This window comes from Gallus gallus, chromosome 2 (genome assembly GCF_016699485.2).
Source record: "Gallus gallus isolate bGalGal1 chromosome 2, bGalGal1.mat.broiler.GRCg7b, whole genome shotgun sequence".
NCBI classification, from domain to species: domain Eukaryota; kingdom Metazoa; phylum Chordata; class Aves; order Galliformes; family Phasianidae; genus Gallus; species Gallus gallus.
Genome location: NC_052533.1, coordinates 139614674 through 139631983, shown reverse-complemented (window position 1 = coordinate 139631983; position 17310 = coordinate 139614674). Strand labels below are relative to the sequence as shown.

The following is a 17310-nucleotide window of genomic DNA, read 5'->3' as shown; positions in this document are numbered from 1 at the left end:
TTGGTTTGCAGGATGTTAATACTACTGTGTCTAAGTCTCTTATGCCTATGATTTACTATCTGTGAGTTTATTATTAAAGAAAGTTTGTTGCCTGGGAACCTAGTGCAAAAAATCTGTGTTATTTTCAGGGAGATGGGGATGGCTCTGTGTGATGTGGTCTTTTCTACCTCCTGTGAACTTGAACCTGGTACTTGGGTGCTGCATATGTTACCTTTGAGAAATTCTTATTTGGAACTTGCAGAATTTGAATGCTTTAGAAGACCCAGCTCATCAGATGCCTCTTATCACAAGCTGCTTCATATTACTTCCCAAAATGATTAAACTGATTGAAAAACATCATAAAATTGTGAATTATTTGGAGAGGGAGAGCATATTAAGTACTGTCTGACAAAATAGTAATTGTTCAGTACTGGCACAACAGTATACTTATGTAAGGCGTTACTTATGTTACTAATATTCAGTTAAATTTGTGATATGACAATAATTGCATTTTCTAAATGGAATATAATGCAACTGTTATGTCTGATGTTTGATAGTCTTAAGAAAATATATAAAATATTCGTAAGAGTGTCTGCTGTTTTTAAAAGAAAAATGGGATAGCACTGTTTTTACTGAAACACAGTGCTGTTAGAATTGCTATGAAATAAGTAATGGGTAGGTTGCAAAGAACTCATACTTGTTTCCTACCATACTGGAAGTGTTACTGCTAAATTTCTTTAGGTTTTATTGTGGGTTTAAAACAATTACTCTAAAAACAAAAACTCTAAAATAACCACGTTCTAAGTGCCCTTCCTATGGAAGGAAAAGTGGTAGCCTCTATGTTGTCCCAATAACTTTTTCAGGTTACGCATAAAGTTTAAGCAACTCTACCCTGCAAGGATTTTATACTACTTCATGCTGTAGGATTTCAGCATTGTTATTATACCCTTTTCTTTCATCCTTGATTATAGCTTAATGTGCATGTACAGAAGATGTAAATTCCTTCCTAAAATGCCTTTCTAAACTTAGCAACTTTGCCGGTGAACTTAATCAATGCTGGTGTCTCCAAATAAGATTCTAGAGAATACAACTGAATGGTAGGTCTTCATTTTGGGTTGGACATTCTTTCTCATTTCATTGTATCTTGCCTAAGAATGAGATCTATTTTCTCAATATTAAGTTGTATATAGAATTATTCTGTTAACTAAAGTTTGTATTCTTACATATATATTTCACACATTTTGTGCCCTGCATTGCTCTTAGAGGTCTGTTGATTTTTCCATACCTAAGTGAAAATTAGATGCACATTTTTGTTGTCATGTACACTTATGCTATTTTTGCATGTTAATCAGAAGGAATGAAAGCCAATCAATAAAAGTCACCTAAAAAGAAGATGCTTTTCTAAAAATGACAGTCAAGATGACAATTCCAGTTATCATATCTCCTGTTTCCTAACTTGCCTTACAAAGCTAAATATATTCAGTGAATATGTTTGTTATCAATGAACCATAGAATGCTTTGAATTGGAAAGGACCTTTAAGGATCATGTAGTCCAACTTCCAGCAATGGACAGGGGCATCTACAGCTAGATCAGGGTGCTTGGAGTCCTCTCCAGCCTGACCTTGAGTGTCTCCATCACCTCTTTGGACAGCCTGTTCCTGTTTTTCAACTATCCTTTATTGTAAAGAAGACTTTTTCCTTATGTCCAGTCTTCTGTACACATGACATGACATGAACATGATACTGAAACTGAGAACTTCACATCTGAGTTACACATGTAATTTTCCCTTCTGTAAGTGAAGACTCCAAACCCTTTGAGAGTGTTTTGTGATTAGAAACACCACTGCTGTTACATGTTGCAAAACTCAACCTACAAGTACCTTGTTTGCTTCCTGATTTTATTTTTTGTTGTTACTGCAATGTGGCCTTATATCTGTACTGTTTCTAGACTTGTTATGCTCCTAGAAGTGTTGCTGCATGTTGTATTTGGTACCAATTGGCATTAGTTGGTTGAATATTCTAGCTGGTAATTTGAGTGTAGCTCTGAATTCCTTAGTAACTGATGGTGGCCACAAGTTTAACACGGTATAAGGTGAAATCATATTGAATCTTGCCTTATAGCCCTCTCCAGTAACAAAATCAAACTGAGCCATGTCCCAGAATGATACTCAAGTCTGTGCTGTAATGGGAACGCTTTTCTTTCTGTTTGATCTTGTGAAACCTGTAGTTTGGAACAAGTCAAAATATTTCAAAATATATAAAAAGCTATTTTGATACATAGCAATTGTTACATACTGGCTTTTCTTCTCTCAGTGCTGAAATAGAATGTCTAAATTGTGCCTCAATTCCTTCAAGGATGGGAGAAGACAACCCAACAACAGGGGTTGTTTTCATTCTAAAGTATGGGGGGAAAAGGACTGGATGATGCAATTTTGTTTACAAGAGGAAGAGGGGGGGTGCAATATTAGCAGCAACATCCTGAAGTAGCTTGGTCTACACTGAATGTGTCCTTCATACTTCTGCTGCTGGTTGGTACTAGATATCAGCAAATAATAATGCTGATTCAGATTTATAGAGCTTGGAGCTGGAAGTGTACTGAATAATTTCAACAACACTGTGATGCTGATGATGGCTGAAAGAGTGAGTATTTTATTCATCCCTGAATGTCATTTTTGGGCTGCTAAAAAAAAAAAAAAAATAGTCATAGGATCTCCATATGACATTTGAAGAATTTTCCTGCCTGAGAAAGTGACAATAGCCATAACTCATGAGTCCTGATCTAGCTCCCCTTGCCTCCTTTGCTAAGTAATACCCATGAGTTACTGGGATAGCAAATACAAAGCATGCTGCAAAATATTTTGTGGCTTGAAAAGAAGAAAGAAGAGCTAACACAGGAGGAAAATATTTTGTGGTATTTAACTGTGGTGTGGCAAATGAAGGACTCTCCTGGGAAATTTGTAGTCAAGTGTGGTGGAGGGGTGTTGCAACTAGAGACTTCTGTATATCTTTTTCCAGTTCGAGTTGCAAAGAGTCATATTTTTATAACAAATTTGTCAGCTATCGTGTCAGTTCTTTGATAGTGTTTTTGCATTTATGCTGTTTGCATGCAGTCTCCTATCTGGCTTGCTTACTTTTGAAAGACCTTACCTCAACTATTGGATAATAACTCACATATTTTCTGATAGTTTTAGAAAACAGTCTTGTTCCATTTGGAACTGTTTTGAATAGCATTTAGTTAGGCCTTTTAAAATGAGATGGCTCTTTTCAGTGTATTGGGTTTGTGCTTAAAAGCTGGGAGAATCTTGCACGATGGTGTCTTCAGAAGTTGGGTCCCTAAGGCTGGTGAGCTCTAACCATACCTTACCCCATGTATCATGGTATTGTTTTCTTTTGGTGTTGAGTATGAAATGAATAAGACTGTACCGCAGCGGTGTGAAAACTGCCAGGTTTTCTTCATTGTTCTTGCTGTCTTAGGCTTGTAACGGGTTGCAGTAAAGCTGATGAGTATAATGAAATGACTTTGGGTATTGTGAGTGGCAGTAGAGATGTTCAGACTGTTGTCATTAGCCTACATCCAAAGACATGTAGTTGCCTCTATAAAGGCAAGAGCATTTGTTGCCAGGATTACAGTATGCCCAGTATAAGCTGTTTTACTGCTTGTGGGGAAATTTTGTGTTTGTGACTGGATGTTTTCAAGTGCTATCACTAGGAGTGGTCATTTGAGCATCTCCTACACAGCAGAAGTTAGAACGTGGATCTGAGCTGTCTTGTCGTTGTATCTGGAAGCATATCTCTATTTTTCGGTTAACTCTAAATGTGCTTTAAGCACAAAATTAGCTAATTTCGTGTTAGTTAGAGGTAGTCATACGTAGACAACAATTAGCAGCTACATTTGTGCTGCTGCAGCCAAGGCTTCTGGGTAGGAGTGTGATTGCCTGGAGGAATCCAAAGGACAGTTGTCAAGACAAATTAAAATATAGCTATACTGGACTTCTGAGAGAGATTTTATAAGCGGTCTCTGCTATGCTGCCATTTGAGAAGTACTCGAGTAATTTAGTGGCTATTTTTGCAGTTCTTTTTACAGAGTAGACAAATGAGTTGCTTGTATGATGTGACCTTTACAGCACTAAAAGGCTGTGACTTTTCTCACATTCACCAGGATGGAGAGTGGCCATTGTGTGACCAGTGCTGTCAGCTGTGCTGAGAGGGAGGTCCAGCTGATGGGTTGTCTGTAAAGCATTGCATAAATTGGAAAAACATTTTCTGAAGATTTTTTTTTGCTGGTTTGTGATTAAATGATTTTCTGAAAATGGGAAACTTCAAGGAAATCGCACTATCACCTTTTATAGAAGATTATCTTGGTCTTATCTTGGTCTTATTTTGGGAGTAGCTGGTAAATAACGGTGTACTAAACTGTAGGTGGTGACTTTTGCAGTGATAAGTGCTCAGTGATATGTTTCTGTTTGTTTTATCTCACATTTGGACCCTTCGAGTTTTTACATAATTCAGAATGAGTTTGAATATGCTCTTCTATATCCAGCTTTTACACAGGGGTTTAAATGTCTCCCCTGTTGTTGTCATTTAGGCATGCTGAGAGCAGCACTTGGAAACAGGCTTCAAGCTTGTGGTTGGCGGTGGCAGAGAACAGGCTGGATGTGGGAAGGAAGAAGGCAGGGGGTGCTGAGTCGCTTCCCATGCACAAGGTAAACGAGTGTTGGGTTCTGCCCCTTTCTGGATGTGTAGAGGTTACAGGAGGCCAGCACTTGACTTCCATTTTCTCTTTTGGTTAGGTTTCTCAGGGGAAATTGCTAGGGCGTGATCTGTTGGTGAATGCTATGGCTGTTACTTTGACATAGTTACATGGATATCACAGTTGGGACTGGAGCAGACAGGAGCCATATGTTCTCATATAGACAGCAGTAATGTCAGTCACATTAGTGCCAGGGTTAGGGAATGTATTGGTTGCTGAGTGAAAGACTGGTTGCTTTGCTGTTGTGGTGTTTTTTTTTTGCTTTTTTTTAGCTCCTTGAAGCCAGTGTATCATCCTGCGTATTTTCTGAGAAATAGTTTAATCTTAATGAAACATGCATATTTCATTAAGATTAATGAAGTGCTCATTATTCCCATTTAGATGTACAATGTCCAAGATTTTACATCTTGCATGGATTACTCTATATATGAAAGTAATTCCTTTTACTACATGGAATGTTTTGTTTTCACAAGTATGGAAATTGTGCATTTTCAGGTGGCCTTCAGGCTTCTGTCATGGGTTTGTCTTGAGCGAGGTATTGGAGTTGTTTAAAATGTTCCAGGTTCAGTGTATTGTTTTTGTGGGTGGGCTTCAGGCATAAACATTTTTGGGGTTGACTTCCTAAAAACACAGTGAAATTCTAAACCTTCTGTGGGGCACAGATGTACAGTCTGTTCTAGTTGGAAAAAGCGTTTCCTCTGGATCATGTCTAATTGAAGCAGTGAATAATGTTTGCAGACGTACTCATGTGATTGTCACTGTCTTGAGCTGCTCACCTTTTTATTATTGTCAATTTAAACCAATTCAATTTTATTTTTCTCTTCCAGCTGTAAAGGTTTGCGAAGCACAGAAAAAAAGCCACGTGAGGCTTTAGTGGGCTCGTGGCCCTGTAGCGCTCCGTGCAAATGTGTGGTTTTAGGGCAATGCTGATTTCTAGCAGAGCTGAATTTATACATATATGGAACGCTTCTGTGATCAGTGTCTGTAATAGTAGTTTATACATCAGTCAAGAAAGGAGGATTTTTGTTTTGGCCAAACCGTGTTTTCATGTTTGTTAGGAATAAATACATCAAATGTTTTTAACGACGTTCTTTAGTATGTAAACTTACATACAGATCTGTGTCTACATGCACGCAAGCATGTGTATGTTTGTATGTGTGTGCATATACATATATGGAGAGTTTAAAGGCGTGAGCTTATAAATAAGCAATTAGTAGCCTATCTAAGTGCACATTTGACAGTTGTTGGTATGTCAAAAGTAGAAATCCAGCACTTGACACACTGCGTGGTAGTATAACTTCTGTTTTAAATTTAGTAGTCACTATAATAAAACTTGATCCAAAAATGAAATGCCATTTATTGAGAAGATATGAGGTTCTAGGGGGTTGAAGAGAGTCAAAAGCAGTGCCAGTGTGGAATGCAGGAAGATGAAACCTTGGCAGGACACAGCTCAGGGATTGTGCCTTACAGATCTGCTTATATGAGGAGAGAGGAGCTCTCCCTCATTAGTTTTTATATAAGTACAATAAAAAAGGATGTGTTTTTCCCTTCACATAGGTGTATCTTTTTTTGTGTGTGTGTTTGCATTACTTTGAATAAAGATGACTGTTGTTTCCTAGATGACCTGACTTGCAGAAACAAGCAAGGATATAGCACATCAGTAAATCAGTGTTGCAGATACCTTTATAAGAGTATTTGTTGACTCAAAATGAGGAAAAGTACTCAGTGGATAAGAAAATATTCTCCCAGGGAAGGGAAAAAAGGCTTCTTGGGAGCTGCTATCGTACAAGGAGAGAAGAAAGTACTTTCCAGGATCGTGGGTGATGTTGAGGAACAGTCTAGATTTGTAGAAACATAGGAAGGAGTGCATCTGAATACTTAGAGATTGTTCTCAGAGAATCCTTGGATCTCATCAGACATCTTGCTTTATAATAGTATTAATGTTTGCCACATCATCTTCTGTGTTTTCTATGACGGGAAATAAAAACATTTAGTATTCTACAGACTTCAAAATGAAATGATATCATGTGAAAGCGTGATTTCGTGTAACTGAGGAAAGCAGGGCTGCTTCTTTCTAGTTTAATGTATTTCAGAGGTAATAAAAATTGAGCATTGAGTGCAGCAAAGTGCTTTGGCAGCAGAAAGCAGCTATAAGTTATTAGCATAAGTCATTTGAGGGGAATGTAATAATATATTTAGAAACAAAATGGCTGCATTTATATTTTTTATATGTAATCATGTATGCACACTAGTATGAAAAAACATTAAATATCAGGTTTTTCATGTCTGGAATTGGATGTGGCATTGGATTCTGTCTTTGGAAGGCATTTTATGCTTTGCTCGATGATATGTAATTGTAAGTGCTTGTGGATTTGTTTTAGTAAGAGAATTTTGGATTGTGACAAACTCGTTCACTTAAAGGTTGTATTTGCAAATATAAAACTAAAAACTTGAGCTGCGGTGTCATTCTGATTTAGGTCTCTGTCTCCTTCAGGCTGTGGATGTCATCTCTGTACATGGCTTTGCTCAGTGACTGCTCTCAAAGTAATGAATGTTCCCCTTCTTCTCCCTTCCATACCAGTGCTAAATTTAATTGAATATCAAATCCAAATTGCCAGATTTTTCTTGCCTATTTGTTCTGTTTTTTTTTTCCTGATCTGTATCTTTATGAAGCAAGTGATACCTTTCTCTTGACTTTTTGTTTCCTACTGAGTGCCCAGTCTGCTTTGGTATTACAACATCATGGCAAGTTTTACTTCTGAATCTCATCAACCTTAACATTTGTCCATTCACAGGTGTTGGTTGCAATTTCTTATGCTACCTGATGTCCAAACTCCTAATAAACAATTCAATAGTATGATCCCTTATGGTAGATGAAGATGGAGAAAACTTCAGTGGAAATATACAATAACAACTGTCTGGCGTAGCACGCAGACAGAAGCAAAAGCTTTTGACAGCTTTTGCAATGGAATCTAAGAGGAATCACCTGCTGTGCACTGACTTGAAAAGGAACACAGAGTTCCTAATATTTTATTAAATATGAAATGTTTAACTCTTTCTGTGAAGATGCAACTCAAGTAGAAGCCCGCAATGTATTGTGGAGCAAAAGAAACAAATATTTCTCATTCTGCAAGTTTGGATCTGTTGTTCTGTTGCAAATGAAAATGGGGTAAATAGCTTTAGAAAACACTTATTCCAATTCTGTTTCTGAACTTTCTGATTTTAGCTACTGAAGAAGTGTTTGTTGGTGAAGGATATTATGGTTTTCAACTGCATGTTAAAGAGCAGAAATACTACTTTTTTTGTTTGTTTCAGACTTTTGTTTATTGTGTATTTGTATTTTAGACGTAAGGAAAAAATTTTTCCCTCAGAGAGTGGTTAGGCATTGGAATGGGCTGCCCAGGTGGTGGAGTCACCGTCCCTGGCAGTGTTCAAGAGGCGTCTGGATGAGGAGCTGCGAGATATGGTTTAGTGGCTTGTGGTGGCAATGGTGATGGTAGGACAGTTGGACTAGATGATCTTGTCCTTTCCAACCTTCTGATTCTATAATTGTAATACTTGGCTTGGTTAAAACTGAACTGCTTTAAAATGGAGCTGAGAGACTTTGATTGGTCTCTCTCTGTATGGGTTCATACTGTAAGTGCACATACACAGAAGCTTTCAGTGTTGTGAATTTACCACTGAGCCTTGCAGAGGATCAAGTTGTGTGTCGGTTTGCCTGTCTTCATATAGCAGACCCATGGGAGCATCAAACTTTATGCTGTTTCCTCCAGCAAAGAATATTGGCTGCCCAAGCATCTCTGCAATGTAAGATTTGTGGTCTGCTCCAACAAACAGATTAGCTCTGCTGCTGTCCTGACAAAAATTCTGAGCACAGTTATCCAGTCTTTGGTGATTTGAGTGTATGGTAAACGTTGCAGCTTCGCTAAGGATTGAGATTATTGATCTAGCATTGCTTCCATGAAATTGGCTATGACCTAAATGGAAAAAAGAAAATACGCAGAAATGTTTAAATTATTGCCTATATGTTCTCTGTGTATAGCAGCAACTGTGCAAAATGTTCTGAATGCAGAGTGTCCAGAGCTCACATGTAAGTGAAATTAACTGGAACACTGCATGCAGTACCAGTACCTGTAAAGACCTTTGTTCTACATGCCCAGACTACTGCTTACTTGGTTTTTATTTTTTGCTTCATTATAATGGTTCTTTCTGATGTTAACTCAATTTCTTGCTTCAGATTGCAAGAGGGGTAGGGAGAAGCTCAGTTGCTTACAAAGAAGGAAGTACCAAGAAATATAATCCTAAACTCATCCTTGGTTTATAATGACTTCATCCTCTGGATTTTGAAACTATAGAGTCCTTGCAGTGCATATTTGAATACTTCTCATGTAAATCTCATGTAAATATTCCTTTTTGATAGCTTTATGTAATGTAAAATCAGATCTTAAGCCTTTTTACTTGGTACTTTTCATCTTCTATATTTTAAAAATTGCTTTGTGCGGAAGGAAGAGTTAGTATGATAGCTTGTGTGAACTTGTGGTACTTGTGAAAGTAATTTCCAGGAGTTATTTATAACTGAGTAAAAGGATTTTTCATGGATTTCTTCCACATTCCTCTTTTTTTTTCCAGTTATATTTACATACTTTTTACATACTTATATAAGAGAATGTATTTTGCGTCTCCAGGTTGTAGCAGACTAGCATGAGTAACCCATAGAAATTAACCAGCAGCTTAGTTATAACAGAACCTATAGGTTTATAGTGGTAGTTTCTATTTATTACTGTTGGTCATTTTTGTGTAAAATATATTACATCTTAAACACTTTGTCCCATTACAAAACTAGCATTTTTTTTCTCAGCTCTGTCAGTGCTGCTCAGTTCTGCCTTCAGACCATTTTCAGATCAGTTCTTTAATACAATTTGAAGGGGCTGAATGACCTCAGACCTTCCTGCAGGCTGAATGTATTGTAAGGACAGTTTTATCCAACTTGTGAAACTATGTATTTTGCGTTCTGAAATATTGTAGGGTGTTCTTCTGATCAATGAAGTACATATTTAAGGTTTCTTTATTGTCATTTCAGGCATTGGATCAAGATAGAACTGCACTACAGAAAGTAAAGAAATCTGTGAAAGCAATATATAATTCGGGGCAAGGTAAGGCATTGTTTCCAGTTCTACCTGATTACATAACATTTGACTTTGTTTGAAAAACATCTTGCCACTTGTCCTGTTGAAGTATACAGCATAAGAGATGCTTATCTGTTTACCACTGTTGGGGTTAACCGTGTAAAACCTTATTTTCATTGCTGATTCTACATCAAAGTACTGTGTTCTTTGATTCTTTCACCCGCATAGTCTTTCCTAAAGGCTTCTAGGACAATTCTCATGCTGCCATATAATTTCAAGCAGCTACACTGGAGTAGAGCAGATCTAGGACAGCGTCCTGAAGTGCTATCCTAGACTGAATTTATGGAATCACAGAATCACTCAGGTTGGAAAAGACCTTAAAGATTGAGTCCAACCACGACCTAACCATACTACTTCAGGGTGAATTCAGGAGGATAGCTTGCTAAAGCCTTTTAGTAAAGACAAAATCTACATTTACTCTCTCCTGGTAATACATATAATAAAAATTGCCTATCTCTATTGTTAACAAAAACACTGGAGGTTTATTTTATTCATTTGCAGACTCTTGTATTGAGGCTATAGTAACAGCTTTGATGGGAAGATAGGCAGCTGAAGGATAAACTGATGATTATTTTGAGTTCACTAACAAGTGACAATCAAATGTAAACCAAAATACAGATTGTTTTTTAAAGTATATGAGGCTTTTATCTCTGTTCCTTTCAAGGTCTAAAAAAACTTGCCAAAAGTATGCTAGCAGAGCTGGTAGAGCTTCGGATCACCAATTACACAGTTGTAAATACTGCGTTTTAGAAAATTCCTGTTCCCCAGCAGAAATAATCAGTTTAGTAAGGATTTCCTTGTGCAAAGCCACTTCTTAGTGACCTTAGTTTAAAAACAAGACTGTTTGTGTTGCTTTGGTAGAGTATTTGTTGCCACATTACCTCCAGCTTAGGGATGTGGGGGACTTAGAGTGGATTGTAGATTCTTAATTTGTCTGCCAGTCGCTAACATTGTTGCTCTGCGCTTACCCATAACTTCACTTAATGATTTTTTTTCCCCAGTAAAGCAAGATATAAAGTGGGAATAGTATTTGTTTAAAACACAGATTTGCTTTTATGCTTTCAAAAGTACTTGGATGTCATAGCAGCTCTTTCTATTTGGTAATGTCTACTTACTGAATTTCAAAGCTGCTTAAATATCATAGAACACAAGGTTTTTCATGTTTTGAAATAGGCAAAATTTAAAGAACCATTATATATCATTTGATTTGAGTTTTGTAATAAAATTTTATTTCAAATGCTTATAAGTAGCTCATTCTGTATTATGAACTTGTGTTGTGTAAAAGTCATAGAAAGTTGGTCAGTAGGCTTAGTTGGCTGTTGTGATACTTAAAATGGACCACAGGTAATTAAACAGCTGTTTTTCCCTTCCTTTTTTAAACAAGTGTAGTTTCAAAAACGATAGATAGTATGAATTCTTTTGATAAAGAAGGCTCCATACCTAATACTCTAGCTCCCTCTTCAGAAAGATTTTGTAATAGCTCACACTGTTCTTTGAAAAGGTGCGCAGGCTGCAATTCATACAGTAAGTGATATCTTAGGATTAGTAGGAACAAAACTGAAAGCTTCTAAATTTTGAAAAAATTCATTTGGAATTTTGTTTTATAAACTATGTTTGCTAGAAGGTGAAACCATGTTTCTATTTGTAGAATAGGAATACTTTTCATTGCACCCCTGCTTCCTAATCTCCTTTGAGAACACGAGCCAGAATAGTGAATGCTAATTCAGGAATTAAACAAATTTTTCTCTCTTGATCAGTAAAATGATTCATATTCTACTGAAAGTCAGGGAGAAAAATTTAGGGGGTTGTATTGTTTTTTGGGCTTTTTTGTTAGTTTTTTTTTCTTCTGACGTAACATTTAGTGCTGTTCACGTAGTATGTCTCATACACAGCTCTTCAGAAAGCCTTACACCTCAGCCCTCTGGTGTGTTTGCTCTGTGCTATATTGTGAACCTCAAGGGATTTTCTTCTCTTACTGAGAGAATATAACTGTCACCCTCCTGCATCTGTCAGATTTAGATTTGGAACTATTGCAGTGGAAATGAAAGCATACCAGTGCAGAAGTGTGAAAGTCCCATCCTATTTTTTCCTGAAAGAAAGTACTGGTATGGAAAGTAGTTTTTTTTAATGAAACTCAGACACCCAAATGGATATATCTTTCCTACCACCTCTTTCTTACATAGCTTGCTCTTTCTGTCATAATACATTGAATCTGTAGGTAGGATCTTGTCTTACATGACTGGTGCATGAATTTAATGGTGCATCTGTTTTGACTAACTTTCCCATAGCATTTTGATCTGAATTCTAACAGCAGTAGATTGCACAATTGGTTTTGCTGTAGATTTTCAATAGTTGTTTTATTAGTCTGCTGGTATAACTTCCAGATTAAAAAATAAAATAGATTGATTATATTTCTCCATTGTTTCAAGTCATGAAATCCATGCACGACCAGAAGTACTGGAATGAGACCAGCAGTGCACCTGGTCTGCTACAATTATAAATAGAAGGGACTTGAAGGGAAAGAACAGTGCAAAGATGGAACAGTTTTTATTATTTTTTTCATCTTGCGGTTATATGAAGGTCTAGAATTGCCAAAGCCAGGACTGATACTGTGGTGTTCAATACTTAAACTTTTTAGATTACTTTTTTCTAAGGAAAATACATTAATGTAAATGTTTAGCATGCAAAGTCTGATATCAGACTAGTTAAATGCACCCTTGCTCCTTTTCAGAGTTGTCTCATGCATCCTTTTCAGGTCTTAAATCCTCTGAGAAGTGAACTAGTCCTGTGCATGTCTCATTTAGCTATTTTGGTGTCAGACTGGGGACTTTCCATGTTCAGCCACAATATCTCATGTCTGAGCTCAACAGCCCTAATCTGTTTTTAGTTTGTTATTACAGAAACTGTCACGTGCATTCACTCATTCTCATTGTCTTTTTCCAAAATGGTAGCATAGCCTTTCCTTTTTTTACAGAGGAACTACAGGGGCCTGAACTACATGCTGTATATTGAGGATGTAAGCACACTATAATGTTTTATACTGCTCCGCTGCATCCTCTTTCTTATTTCTTGGTTACTGAATATTGAGGTGATATACCACCACGACTTGCTTTTCTTTATAACATGCTTTTGTGCTGTGTTGCCTCATGCACAGCTTCATCTGTTGTTCAACACATCAAAATGTAGAGTTCTAGGACAAGCCTCATCTGATTTACTGAGCATTCACGTTAGGATGAGCTGAACTGTAAATCTTTCTCTACTGGGTGTAAAGGAAAGGGTATACCCCAAACTCCAATATGGGTATTTTTGTTGTAGATCTCTCTCATTTGGATTCTGCTTTTGTTTCTGCTGCCTTGAATAAGCTTAGCAGTGCTGTATGTTGAAAAAACAGCAGTTTCACTGTGAAGCTTATTTCCTAGCTCATTAAATGCTGTTAATTAATGTCAGCCTTATCATGAAGTGCTTCATTGGTGAACTCCTTTTAAGAAAAGTAACTGCATTCTTTCCTTTCCCCTTACCTCATCTGAGTGGTTGGTCCTGTATGTGAGGCTCATCCCTATTACCCAGTTTGCTTTGTTCCTGTTGGGGTTTTGGTCAAGGATACACCTTTTCAGATTCAGCACAGTTTGATTTCCAATTTTCTGTTCCCCACCCGTTGATTCTGTGGGCGAAAAATAGTTTTTGAAATCGAACTCTCTGACATGAAACCTGTTTCTTCTTTAGCATTTTGTATTTACCCATGTTATCCACCAATTCTCTTCCGCACTGTAATTCCTACAAATCTGCCTGAGGAGGAATATGTCAGCATTGCTGCTCTGGCGCCGTGTACTTGAATTCCCACTCTCTCTCTCTCTGGAGCTCTTGTTAAAAACAGTGTCTTGTTTTCCTCGTATTGAGGCTGTCATAAATGAGACTTGACAATTTATAGTTTACTTTTCTGTTACTTGTTGCTCATTTTTTTTCAGCTCTTATGAACTCAGCTCTTAGCATCTTTACATCTTCTGAAGCAGTCTTGAAAGAAATTCCTTACATGAGAACTTCTTTAAAGGTGTTAGCGATGAACACAGATGTGAAGGTCATTTACTTTTCTGGTTTAGCTTGTCTTCTCTCTTAATGTCAGATCTAGGGAACTTATGACTCACTAAGATGCACATTGTTCTCAATGACTTTGAAAGAGACTTTCATTACTTTTGTCTCCAACAATCTCATTCCAGAAGCAAAGAAAAGAATGTGATGGTCCAAGATTTTCTTTTCTGTTTCTTTCTTTTCAGCTTTTTTGATGGATGGAAAGAGAAAGCATGCTTTATTTCAAGTGTTGTCTTTTGCCATTCTCTTTAAACTTGCCAGCTTTCTCGTTCTTTTGTGTCTTTTTCATGTGTATATTTTTCCATTCATAAATGCGGTTTGGCTCTGACCTTCACTTTTTTTTTTCCCCTTCGCTGCTCAGAGAACAAATCACTTCTATAAGTACAACGTAACAACAGTGTCAAGTTAACCAAGATTGTGAACTGCAATTCTTTTTCAGACTTGATCAGATACATCAATATAGTTGTCAGTAAATCAATGTCAGTGAGGAGTTGCAGTGTTTGTGTGTTTTCCTTCTGTAAACTATTTAACTCCTTTTCTGTTCTTCAGTATTTGCAGGTGTATAGGTCAGAATAAAACTATTTAAGATGAGGGAAAGTTAAGGCTTTAAGTGTCAGGTCCCATTGAGGAGGGGACAGTCATGGAGCCCCTGTCCTGCTGTGATGGGAGCAGAGCCTGATGTCTGTTTCCTGGTACCTCTCTGGGAGATGCTGCAGAAGGAGGATGTCTGAGGATATATCTGATATATCTTCACTACAATGCTGAGCTTTCTTCACGATGATAAGAAGACATGAGTTAGTTTTAGAAGGAAAATATCATTAGTGTATGCTGCTGTCAGTGTTAGTATCTGTTTGGGGTTATCGAAGTCCTTCCTGCCGTACTTATATCTAAGGAAGTGAGCGTCAAGTTGTGCACATTACAGCTTTCTTTATCCAAAGGAAGTTCTATTAGGACACTGGGAACTCCTGTGTTTGTGTGAGGCAATGGTGGGGAGCTCAAGACATACTTGTTGCTGAAAGCATGCTGGATTTTCCTATGTTCCATTTTAGAGTAGGTCTCATGAAAATGAAGACTTCATTTTCCATCTGAATCTTTAAGGTCATGTACAGAGCTACAGTGCCTCTTCATACACTGAAAATACTTCTGCTCCCTTTACAAGGCTTATGTTGATACTTATGTAAAAAACTGAAAATATTTCATTGTTACACAATACTTGAATGTTTTTTTTTTTTGTGAGTTTGCTGATTACAAAGCAAAAGGAATACGTCTGTCATAAGCTTCATGCCTAGGTTCAGTGATTTGTGATATGGGATTCCAGAGAACTTAATCATAGCATCTTTAGAGTTGGAAGGGACCTTTAAGGATCATCTAGTCTGCAATGAACAGGGACAGCTAGATCAGGATGCTCAGGGCAACTTCCTATGGGTTGTTCCAGGACAACTGTCTACTTCCTTTTTCTGGCTGGGAATATCTTTTCCCTTTCTGCAGATAAAGAAAATAGTCTTGAGCTTGTTCTTCTTTATTCTCTTTCAATAATTATTCTTGGATGTCTGTGCTCTATGAAACAATGTGGTGCTTAAAATCAAACTGCTGGGAAGTATACTGGAGTTAGAAGTGCTTCATTGTGACCAGAACAGGGACTTCATGATCTAACTGGTTTCTTTCTTTGTTCCATTATCTTTCCCCTTCCCTGAGAACAGTAGGGTACATTTCAGCTTTATTAGCTCAGGACTATGTAAGCCAAAGTTCCTTATTAGCTCAAGTCTTCTGTATACATTTATGCAGCAGCTTTTGCATCAAAACATGTATTTTGTTATTATATATTGGCTTCCTTGATTTTAATGCTATTTGATTACAACCATATGCTTTAGAAACAGTTGTATTATAAAAAGCATACAATTCAAGCTACAATTCCATATTGATATATGATTAAATATTTGGCTTTTTGAAAACCTCAGACTGGTGTTAGAATGTTACTCTGTCACCTGTGGGGTTTGTTAACTTGGCAGTTCTATTGTCTGGTGGTGGTGTTGTGTTTGTTGTTTTTTCTTCCAGTAGGAGATTCATTTTTCTGTTTCTGCTAGTCCCTCAGTGGTCTGTTTTGGCGATCTGTAATACCTCTGAAGTACTCTCTAACTCTTAACCAGCTCTTAGTAAATGTTAATATAGATCCATGTATTGTGGAGTGTTATCCACAAGCCTGATTTGAAGCTTATGCTCTTAATTTTGTTTTTCTTGTTTTCAAAACAAATGCTCTCTGGCAATACAGCAACTTGAAGAAAATACTAGGAGAAAAACACAATGCCTACTGGCAACTGCCTGCTATATAAAACAGTTTTATATGTTTTTGTCGTTTATGTATAGATTTTATAAATATTTGTATTTTCTTTCACTGCAAAGAATGTACAGTTGTTGGAATAGCTCTGTGCTTTTGTGCTCGTGGCTTATAGAACAAAACGTAGACTGGGAATCTTGTTGAAGTTAAATGTCTATCTAACTAATACCTAAATATTCCATGTAGAGGTGGGTGTGATGAAATCAGCCTCAAATAGCTGAAATGGTAGATTGTCATTTTAAAGACACTGAAATGCAAGTAAGAAAAAATGCAAAGATGCCAAAAAAGAAGGTAGAAGAAGCAGGAAAAGCATTTCTAGCACAATGATTTGTAATGCAGAGTTTCCTTCATCCTTGAGTTAAGAATTTTGCTTGTTTATATTGGTTTCAATTTCATCTTCTTGGTTCTGAACTCTCACTGTCCCATTGGCTGTGTATTAAAACAAGGGTTTGGCTGTATACCAACAGACATTCCATTCTGCGGGGGTAACTCAGTTTTACAAACAGGTGAAAAGGGAATATTTTCCTGTAAGACCAATTTCTTCTTGAAAACTTGCAGTCTGATTCACATCGGTTTTGCTTAGTTATATCTGATGCCATTGACTTCTTGTTCTGTTGAAGTACCCCTATTACAAGCAATAAAGCTTAGATCAAAGTAGGCACAACTATAAATTCCTGTGTTACTTACACAGCACAATATGTTGTTTGATCTTTTATTGATCTTACTACTTTATTAATGTTTACAGAGCTTTTTAATACAATTTCCCCCAATCGATTCAAGTGGCTGATCTGTTTGTCTATTTGTTAATTTTTCATATTAAAATTATTTTAATTAGCTTTTAGTAAATGCATTACGTTGAGGCTTTCCTCTAAGTAATGCTGTCTGTTTTGTTAAAACATCACAGTATATTGCAGTAGCGTGAAGTAATAGACTGCAAGAAAGAAAATTCCTGACTCTATTTTTTTTCTTTGCAG

General features: G+C 37.0%; 1 protein-coding gene across 12 annotated transcripts in view; it reads left to right on the top strand.

Moving 5' to 3' along the window:
- Window positions 1-17310, top strand: part of ASAP1 (ArfGAP with SH3 domain, ankyrin repeat and PH domain 1) — a 165922-nt gene that overhangs the window by 91498 nt on the left and 57114 nt on the right. For all 12 annotated transcript variants that reach the window (XM_046929216.1, XM_046929230.1, XM_025148178.3 and 9 more), the window contains one exon: window positions 9810-9882. In XM_046929216.1, the coding sequence (XP_046785172.1) occupies window positions 9810-9882 (73 nt within the window). The remainder of the gene's footprint in view (window positions 1-9809; window positions 9883-17310) is intronic.